A 10,401-nucleotide genomic window follows, 5' to 3' on the forward strand; every position below is an offset into this window, starting at 1 on the left:
CTGCAGAAACTTTTCTTTCAAGTTACAAACCAAAGACTTATTTGTCTAGAATTATAATATAATATAAGTTTATATTAAGTCTTTAAATATAAGATGAATCTAAAGATGGAAAGATTATAAACCCTATTATAAAGTGAGATGTTAGGGCTTTAAGAAGTTGATCCCCCTGTCAAGACCTTTCTCGACTGTTATCTTAAAAAACCTCCCTTCTTATGGTGTTTTAAGCTTGTTAGACTTTATATAGCCCATATGACATTCCCTTCGTATCAATGTCATTATTTAAGCAAATTTGCCGCAGCCAACTGTCGCTCTAAGTTTTTCAGAAGCTATACATATGCATACGGTATGGGTAATAGTATAGAGAACGTGTTGCACTAATTAGCAGATCGCTCATCTAGTTCTGACACCTTTCAGGCGAGCTTGGTGAGCTGCCCTATATATATGGGCCGGAGCACACTCTCCGAATCTCAGTTCATGTTTGTTTTGTCCCACCGAGCGGCTCACTGAAATCGAGAATGGCGGCCACCAAGTACGACAGCTTCGAAAAGATCTGGTCGGGGCCCAAGGACAAGGAGTACTATGGACCTGATATGACCCTGGGCGAGGTGGCCCTGATCATACTGCGTCTCTATTCGGACAAGGTCATGCAGGTGTTCGATCCCACGGGCGAGGAGCTCACTGGAGGTCAGTTGTTGGAGCAAAGTCGCCGGTTGGCCCATGCCTTCCAAAAATTAAAGTTGCAGCGGGGAGATGTGGTGGGGATCTCGGCCAAGAACACCACGTATCTCACGGAAGTGGTAATCGCAGCATTGCTTAATGGAACACCCATCAATCCACTCCACCCCGACTTTGACCCAGGTAATATCTATATTGCGGCCTTTGTTACATAACCGTATAACATATACAATTAAAACACCAGAAACCACCGCCTATATGTACGAGATCACCAAGCCCAAGGTGATATTCTGTGACCTGGACAACTACCAGACCTTGAGCGCGGTCAAGAGCAGCCTCAAGTTCAAGACGGAGATCATCCTGCTCACGGGAACTCTTCCAGGAGTGCGAAATATTAGGGATCTGCTGGCAGAGGGTTGCATTGGATACGACGAGAAAACGCTGTAGGTAGATCTATCACCGAGGACCCTTGAAATAAGACCCCTTAAGCTAGTTCCGATCTTCCAGCTTTGCCTGCCCGCATTTGAGTGGCGACGACACGGCCTTCATCATCACCTCCTCGGGAGTAACCGGTTTGCCCAAGGGCGTAACCCGTTCGCATCGCAGTCTCCTGAACAGCGCCAAAATGTAAGTATATACTTGGGTTACTTCCTTTAGGAAATAAAACCCCAATGTATGTTAAACAGCCCTCAGTTGTTCACCTCGGAGACAGTGCTGTTCTGCATCAGTCCTCTCTACTGGATCAGTTGCATCTTCACCCTGCTCGCCTCGCTGGTCAATGGATGTCGCAGGATCATCACCAATCGTCCTTTTAGCGTGGAGTACTTTGCCGATCTGGTGGAGCGTCACCAGGTGACCTTCGTGCTGACTGTGCCCCACCAAATGGCCCTGTTGGCCAAGAGTCCCCAGAGAGAGGAGCTGGCTGCCAGGATGCAGTCCGTCCAGTCCTTTGTGTGCAGTGGATCGAAGGTTCCTCTGGGCATCTGGCGGCAGTTGTACGAGCTTCTGGGTGCCGACAGGTTTGCCGTGCTGTACGGCCTGACCGAGATTGGGGGGATCTCCAAGAATGTGGGAGGACCGCTGGGCAGTGAGGGCAAGCTGCTGCGCAATGTTCAAGTGCGTCTGGTAGATGCACATGGTCAGACCCTGGGTCCCAATCAGACGGGTCAGATCCTGGTGAGACTAAACCTTCGCTGGGGCGGCTACTATCACAATCCCCAGGACACCCAGGCCACTGTTACGCCCGACGGCAAGTGGCTTCTTACTGGAGATCAGGGGTACTTCGATGACAATGGATGTCTGCACTACCAGACCCGTGACACGGATGTCTTCAAGTACAACCACTTTCCCATCTACCCCAAGCAAATCGAGGACGTAATACTTCATCTGCCCGGAGTCCATGAAGTGGCGGTGTTCGCTATTCCCGATGAGGTGTCCACCAATCTCACAGCCTGTGCCGTGGTCCGGGATCAGGACGAAGTGGGTGCGCAGCTCACCGAGGCGGATGTAAAGGCCATTGTGGAGCAGCACCTGAGCGAGGCCTTCCACATACGCGGTGGAGTCTTCTTCGTGGACAGTCTCCCGAAGACGCAGAACAAAAAGGTTCAGCGCAGGAGGATCTGGCCAGAGTTGAGTGAGGCCACCACCCATCTGTGAGATAATCTCTTCGAATGGCTTTTTAAATAAATGTCAGCTGTTTGAGATTGTGCGTTATGAAAGTAAACACTGTGAATCATTCGAAGAGCTGTAAAAGGCATTGAAAAGATTCCATATCTGCCATGTCTGGTGGAGTGGCGGTTTTGATTAGCGCGATTCAGAAGCGGGACCGACTTGCCAATGAGTAAATCAGCATCTATTTTAGTTGACACTGGCGTGTCCGACTAATTAACAGCTCCACTTTGTTTCCCGGACTCCGGGAGTCATATAAAGCCCAAATGAGACGCAATAAAGCACTTATTCGATTGTCAGTCGTGGGCAAGCACAATGAGCTGCGAGGTGCACTACGATGCTGCGTCGCGGACCTGGTTCGGCCCGCGGGGCAAGGACTTCTACGGTCCGGAGATGACCCTGGGCGAGGTGATCATGCGCGTGCTCCAGATCAACGCCGATCAGGTGATGCAGCACTGCGATCCCACGGGTCAGGAGCTCACCGGAGGACAGCTGGCTCAGCAGAGTGCCCGCATAGCGCAGGCCTTCAAGAGGTTGGGATTACGGAGGGGCGATGTCATTGGCATCTCGGCGAACAACTCCACCTACCTCACCAGCGTGGTGATCGCTGCCCTGCTCCGGGGTATCCCCATCAACCCACTGCATCCGGAGTTTACAGACGGTAAGAGAAGTGAAACAGATACGCTAAGGGGTTTAGAGTACCTTGATCAAAAGTTGGGGAAAGTATTCTTATTGTGATTTAGATAATGAGTAGCGTATATCTGCAAGTCATAGTGACTTAACGTTCTTTCTTTCTTTAAGGCAAGGAACAACGTTTCTTCTACTTTTCTCTTTTCTTATATATAATGTTCTTGATTGCAACGTATTTAAATCACTTCGTTAATCTGTAATGTTCTCACATATTTATTTACTTTTCCTTGCAGAGACTGTCAAGTACATGTATGACATTACCGAGCCCAAGGTAATCTTTTGCGATGTGGAGAACTATTCCGTAATTAAGTCGGTTAATGAGAGATTAATCAGTCCCGCCAGGATTTATCTTGTGAATGGACAAATTGATGGGGTGTCAGATATCTACGAGCTGCTCAATGAAGATGAGCGCATTACGGCTGCTGCGTAAGTGATAATATCCTTTAAGATAAAATTCCTTTCTGACAAAGATCTCTTTTTTTAGGTATGTACCCTGTCCCAAACTGCACGGCGATCACACGGCATTTATTGTGTGTTCCTCGGGAACTACGGGGATGCCAAAGGGCGTGACCCGATCGCATCGCAGCCTACTGGGTAATTGCAAAAAGTAAGTGATAAAAGGATACTTAATCCTTACATATTTCTATATTATGTTGTCCCACTGCAGCCCGAACACCTACACCAGAGATAGTGTGCTGCTGTCGTTCAGTCCGCTCTACTGGATATCGGGCACCATTATTCTGCTGGCCTCCCTCCTCAACGGCTGTCGCCGGATCATAACCAACCGGCCCTATAGCGTGGAGTACCTCCTCCAGCTGGTGGCGAGTCACAAGGTGACCTTCCTGTTCCTGGCCTCCCACCAGATTGCCCTGCTCTCGAAGTGTGACAGTGACGTGATGGAACTGAAGGCCCAGCTTCAATCCATTCGGGTTCTGATTGGCGCTGGCTCCAAGGTGTGTAAGGCGGTGTCTCGCAGAATGTACGAGTTGATAGGCAGCCAGAGGTTCATAGTGGGCTACGGACTCTCTGAGATGGGGGGCCTGAGCAAAAATGTGGGAGGCCCAGTGGGCTGCGAGGGCAAGGTGATGAGGAACGTGGAACTGCGAGTTCTGGACAAACTGAAGATGCCACTGGGCATTAACGAGGTGGGCATCGTCTACGCCCGATTGCGATACAAGTGGGAGGGCTATTACCGAAATCCGGAGGCCACCAGGAGAGCCCTCAGCTCGGATGGCATGTGGTTTCGCACCGGGGACATTGGCTACCTGGACAGCGAGGGCCACCTGTACATCCAGACACGTGACACCGATGTCTTCAAGTTCAACAACTTCCAGATCTACCCCGAACAGATCGAGGAGTTCATCCTGAGGTTGCCGGGCGTGAGTGAGGCCTGTGTCTTTGGGATTCCCGACGAGGTGACCACCAATCTCACTGCCTGCGCCGTGGTCCGAACTAAAAGTCCGGAGGGTGACCGACTGACCGGGGATCACATCCGGAGTATAGTAGAGCGGCACTTAAGCGGAGCCTACCACATTCGAGGAGGTGTGTACTTCATCGACAGTCTGCCAAAAACACCCAATGACAAGCTGCAGAGGCGAAAGGTTCTGAGTCTCCTTCAACAGCTCCAAATTGAGGCCCAATAAAAAATATTTTTAACATCTTTTCAAGTATTAGAAAGGCTAATTTTACAGCAAAACTGCAAATTGGTCAGCAGAATCTCTTAATAGTTTTTCCAGTTCGATTGCTTTTACCCCAACTTCGATCCACTGTGCGAGCTTTGGGGCTGATGGCTAACTAATGCCGGCAACCCAATGAATTCTAATCGAGATTCAAATTGTAAAAGCCCTGTCTGAGGCCTTTGCAGGAAGGGGTCGACTTCGACTTCTTGGTAGTTTGGGGAAGGGGTTTGGGGCTTGGAATCCCCATTGGCGATGCCAATGACAAGCAATTTGTTATTTGTGGCACCCCTGCGGCTCCGACTCCAGTTGCGGGGGCGCAAAAACATCGACTCGGACAGATATTCTACATAAAATGAATTGAAAAATTAAAATTGCAATATGCAGGGGCCGATGGGCACTGGGTGATGGACAAAACATACATATTTTATTGGTTTCTGTTTCTGTTTGGGGTTTTTAGGACTTTTAGGATGTGATCCCGGCCAGTCTGCACAATTTCGACATTTGACAAATTCCGGAATGAAATGCTCGACAAAACACGATTCAATTTGCCTTTCCCCTTCCTTCAACACGAGGGCAGTGCAAATAGCGTAATGGCACCAGTTAGCAGGGCGGGGGAAACTAAGCCCTATAGCCACATGGTTCTCTAGGATCTGCTGGGTTCTGGTCCTGGCCCGGTCTCATTCCGCATCCGTATCTGTGGCCGTCTGCATTCTGCAACTAATGCGGATTATCCCGGGGCTTTGCAAACTGCACCCAAGGTGTAAATTTGTGTGCCAGGGATTTGCATGACCAACGAATAAGTGAATGAATCAAGGCAGGACTAAGCCGGTGAGTGAGTGAATGAATGAGTGAATGGGTAAGTGAATGGACGCGCCGAAGGCGAGTGAGTTGCTTAACAATTTCCGCTTAGGGGATAAACCGAAGGAGGTCAACATCCCGGTCCTTAAGCCTCTTTCACTTCCTGGTTTCGAAGGTGCCGCTTCTTCTGGAATTTCTCCAGCCACACGAAAACATTTTAAATAAATTAAACTCCAGCTCCCTATGTCCAAATTTTAAAAATAAGAGCAAAGGCAAAAGAAAAAGCTAAATTAAGCCTCGACAAGAATTTTCCCATTTCTTAACCATTAATAAACTAATTGCCCATTGTTGAAATCAAACAAATATATGAAATTCTTTCTTTTCGGTCTAAAAGTATAATACTCGTTGGCAAATAAAACAATTACTTCTTATTGTATTCTCTTATAAAAACAACTTAACTTAAAAATCACTCTGAAATGAATGAAAAAATTGTTAGCGCTGCAACTGAAAGCTTTCACTTCCTTGTGATTGCAAACATATTTTGGTTTTTGCTATACAAGCTATTTGGCATAGCGATTTTTATGCCATTGTGGCCACAAGTGAGTTAGTAAAAATTCAATTGCAAATTGCCAATCTTCATGAAATTACAATTTTAAGGCTCACAGAATAGACAAATTTCTCGAAACAAAAATGTGCATTCTAATGCCAAGCTGAGTTTTTATCTCTTAAATGCTTTTCTCCAAACTATTTTGCTATGCCAATGCATTTGACCAGCAGGTAAATATAATAAATATACTATATACACACGTGGTAATATTGTGCCCGTTTTATTTGCTCTTTGCATTCGGCAAATATTTCCAGGAAACAAAGGCAACAATTTATGCTTTAAATTTTCATCAAGGAAATGCGCAGCATATGGAATTATGCAAACACAAGAGCTGCCATAACGCCAACAATACTGTACTGAAAGTGCAACAATAACAGCACCGACCGAACCCACTCAACCCAACCGAGCTCGAAGTGCAGAGAAGTTTGCTCCGCGTCCACGCTGGCTAGTAATCAAACAAACATTTCGGCGGTATCCAGGGGTGGATCTACAAAAGGGATATCCCGCATGTGTCCTGCGCCACGAAACATGTCCTGTGCCCCGCAGCTCGCTCCTCGCTTCTCGCTCCTCGATCGCTGAACTCGCACATCTGCCGTGCGTTGATTTCGCCTCCTGCCTCGGAGGGTTGAAATGTTTGCCCAGCTCATAGTGGTGGCAACTATTAGTGCCACACAGCAGTTGTCCAAAGGGCCGTTACTTTCGGTGGTACTCACTGCACACCTGGACTATGGGAGTCGGGAAATCCACGGGCACAGGCCCTCATTGGTGCCACAAACTTGTTCGTTATCATGTCGATTTAATTGACTGCTGCTTTGAGATAAAAATGCATAATATTAAGATTACAACTGATTAAATTGGGAAATGTGTATACAATATAAAAGTATTTAGACATTTGATATTAATTCTTATTAATCAGCTTATAGCACCCACTGATATTAACTACCTTAAAAAATGTTTTTAAAAGTCACCAAATTTTTAATATACAACAAAATTGTTATATATACAATAGTAAACTAGATACAATATCTTAACAAGCTTTGTTCTTTTTAATTTACTTAGCTCTATTATTTAATTAACAATATTTAATCTTCTAAATGTACTTAGCTTTATTGATTTTATTAAATCTATTAGATTTGGCAAGCTAAAAAATGATTTAAAACTTATTTTATATTTAAGTACTTAAAAGTAAAGTGCTCCGCACCTACACTTTCTTTATTTCTAAGGGCCTAGTTTACGTTGCCCTTGCCACGTGTGGCACCAGCTTGAAAAACCACAACAGGAGTGCCTGGGACATTGCATTGCAAATGGTCTGTGGCAGGGTAATATTTAACTCGGTTGCTCACCTCTGGGGTCCGACTCATGGGCCACATTCAAATCAACTTCAGGTCCATGCATTTTTTATGCCACGCCCCCTGAGCCACTCGTCCGCCCACCGCCCACAGCCCACCGGTGGGCCTACACGTGCATCTGACTTGTGGTCACTGGGCAGGATTCCCCCAAGAGTGGTCCATGGGTAAGGTCCTGTGCGTGGTCAGGGACATCTCGCCCCTGTTTGTCGGTTAATAAAATGTGTGTTTTTGTTGCCTTGCGGTTGTCTAGGCTCCTACCGCCCCCACAGGACCCGGGACGACTGTGCATACATTACCCGCCCTTTATTGGGCACTTTTATGCGATTTCCCGGTGTCGACTTGCTGCGGCTGATGCTTTTATCTGCTCAATGCGCTCGAGCGTGCCCCGGCTGCCAATGAGGCATAAATTCTTGATTTCACGCACTTTTGATTGATGGCAAGGAATGTGCGAAAATACCCCCCAACACGTAGAAAAAAGGTCATACAAATTGCACAATCTCAATTATTTATATGAAAAGGCTTTTCAGTTAATAAAAGTTGTTCCTTCAAAAAAGAAAGGAGTGGGACAGGTTTTAATATTTTAAAATTCATTGCTTTTATTTCTTCCAATATCTATGCCAAACAATTTTCTGTGTGCACCAGCGGAACAAAGGAAACATGCTGGCTGGGAAGCTGAGGGCTTCTGTAGGGCTCTTTAAAATCCCCAAAAACGGCAAAAACACACAATATTACAATCGGATCCGATGTGAAAGCTGCGGGCCCCAAAAGATAAACAGAAAACTTATCCCCTCACACAATAGAATCAAAATTCGTGCAAAATTTCGTGTGTTGGTGTGACAAAAGTGGACTGATAAGGTTCTGAATGGAAAAGGTGCATTTGAAACTCAGCCAGCGTCTCAAAGTATTTAATACGCGTTCACATCCGGGATTAGATAAGCCAAAGAAAAACATTTTCAAAAATATATGTGTATTAAAACCGACCCTGAAATGCTCTATTTTTAAAAGAATGTTCATGGAAATTAATATTTAAAATATAATAAGAGTTAAAACTTAGAAGTACTACTTTCATTATTTATTATTTACATTTATGGAATACAGTAAAAGTACAATCAAACTCCATGTATAATATTAGGTGACGCATAATAACAAGTTTGTAGGGAAACAGTACCAATAAAAAAGAGTCCAACATTTCCTTACTGATGCTTCCTTAGGCCCAGGGACGTGAGGATCTGCAGCTGTTGTGCTGGCTTTAATTTCCTTGGGACAGGAAGCCCACCACCGGAAAACTTTCTTGGCCTGAACGGGAGCACAACAACGGAGTCGCTGGTACATGGTAGTTGGGAAAAAGGACGCGTGTCCTAACGCCTGCCAGCCGTCTGTCTGGCCACGCTTCGCAGCGCCTACGCAGGACGAGGGCGGGAATAGGTGCCAGGATAAGGGGTTGGGCCGAGAAGGTCCTTGGCACACGCCGCCGGCGTCTCAGTTGAGCGCTTCTTGGTCAGGGCCCACTGGATAATAGTTCACTTTTCATCGCAGATAAGGAAATATATAAATAAGCATTCACGAAAGGCAGATCCACCCCAGCCCCTTTCAGCCCCATTCTCATTTGCCTCTCAGCCCCGGCTTTTTTCTCCCCTTCTGTGTGGATTATAATTTCTGAAGACACGCAACCGAACGCCCACAACGCCCACGTTTAGGCCAAGTCTACAGGGCAAGAAAAAAATGTTTAAGTCATGGAAAGTATTAGTTAATTTTACAAGTATTTATTTTGAATGGTAAATAACAAGATCAGTAACTTTTCTAATTATTACTTGTAAAATACCACACTTTTAGTGCCCTAAAAATATGTAAAGTATACCTTCAACTACCCAACATAATTTTAATATTCCCGTAGGATTTATTTAGCTGAATGTAGGAAAAGTTACTCTAAGTAATCACCCACATGCAACTTCCTTGAAGTCTGTTTGTTCTGGAGGGCAGGCCTTGAACTCCCACATTCTACTCTCCGTGTAAAGCAGGGAATTCATCATTAAATTACGTCTGCCGAGAAAAAGATGAGGAAGAGACCACAGCAGCGGCATCAGAAGGAGATGGGAAAATCATTTATCCTGCCGTGGACCGAGGCTGGTGAAAAGAGCGAAATTTTCATAGAATATTCCTGCCATGTTTGTCATGCAATGCGAGGGAAAAACAAATGCCCCGTTCCCGGCCCCGCCCGCCAATGCCGGACGGAGCTTAGTTCATTTGCTGGCAGAAAAATAAGCTTGCCTTTGCTTTATTTAAGCAAATATTTGATATGCTCCAGAACCGAACCAGAACCGAAACCAGAGCCCTGCGATGCAGCCCAGCCAGCGCCGAGAGCTTAAAGCATAAATCAATATTTGTCACAGCGCGTGGGGAACTCAAACTCATCACATCCAGCGGGGTTTTTAATCGCATACAGGAATGCCGGGAATGCGAAGCAGAAGGAGGGGTCTTTGTGGGCCTGCCCGATAAGATAGGCCAGGTGGAGTTGGAGTTCGAGTTGGGCAAACAATCGGGGCCGTCTGATAAGGCATTACGGCTCTCGAAGTCGAAGAGGCTACGAACAAGCTACTCAAACCAATGTTTGTGGCATAAAAAAGCCAAACAGTCTTGTATTCAAATTAAACCCTATTTTCCAAGCACTTTTATTTGTTAACAAGCACGAATAAACGCAACACATTTTTTCATCGCGAAAGGCAACTCGGCAAAAAGGAATTGCATTTTTATTGCCGACTGCATAAAAGAGAACGTGGGAAACCATTTTTTCCTTATTTAATCTATAATAACTTTCTGATTGCGATGATTCGCGGTACAGTACATAAGTACATAAAAAGTGTACTACATTTATGAGTTTTCACCCAATAAAAATTACGTTTTTGTTACTAGTAACAGAATCAATTTGGCCTTTTCT

At 45.7% G+C, this 10,401-nt stretch overlaps 2 protein-coding genes across 2 annotated transcripts; both read left to right on the forward strand.

Moving 5' to 3' along the window:
* The first annotated feature begins 481 nt into the window (after positions 1-481).
* On the forward strand, positions 482-2,398 carry LOC108023095 (luciferin 4-monooxygenase). The gene is made up of 4 exons (XM_017092356.3): positions 482-858; positions 920-1,118; positions 1,183-1,302; positions 1,362-2,398. Exons 1-4 carry the CDS (start codon positions 516-518, stop codon positions 2,329-2,331), a joined length of 1,632 nt encoding a protein of 543 aa, XP_016947845.1. The 5' UTR covers positions 482-515; the 3' UTR covers positions 2,332-2,398.
* Positions 2,399-2,638: 240 nt separating this feature from the next.
* On the forward strand, positions 2,639-4,703 carry LOC108022179 (luciferin 4-monooxygenase). Its single transcript, XM_017091031.3, has 4 exons — positions 2,639-3,004; positions 3,267-3,459; positions 3,518-3,640; positions 3,701-4,703. Exons 1-4 carry the CDS (start codon positions 2,659-2,661, stop codon positions 4,674-4,676), a joined length of 1,638 nt encoding a protein of 545 aa, XP_016946520.1. The 5' UTR covers positions 2,639-2,658; the 3' UTR covers positions 4,677-4,703.
* Positions 4,704-10,401: the final 5,698 nt, after the last annotated feature.

This window comes from Drosophila biarmipes, chromosome 2R, assembly GCF_025231255.1.
Source record: "Drosophila biarmipes strain raj3 chromosome 2R, RU_DBia_V1.1, whole genome shotgun sequence".
Taxonomy (NCBI): domain Eukaryota; kingdom Metazoa; phylum Arthropoda; class Insecta; order Diptera; family Drosophilidae; genus Drosophila; species Drosophila biarmipes.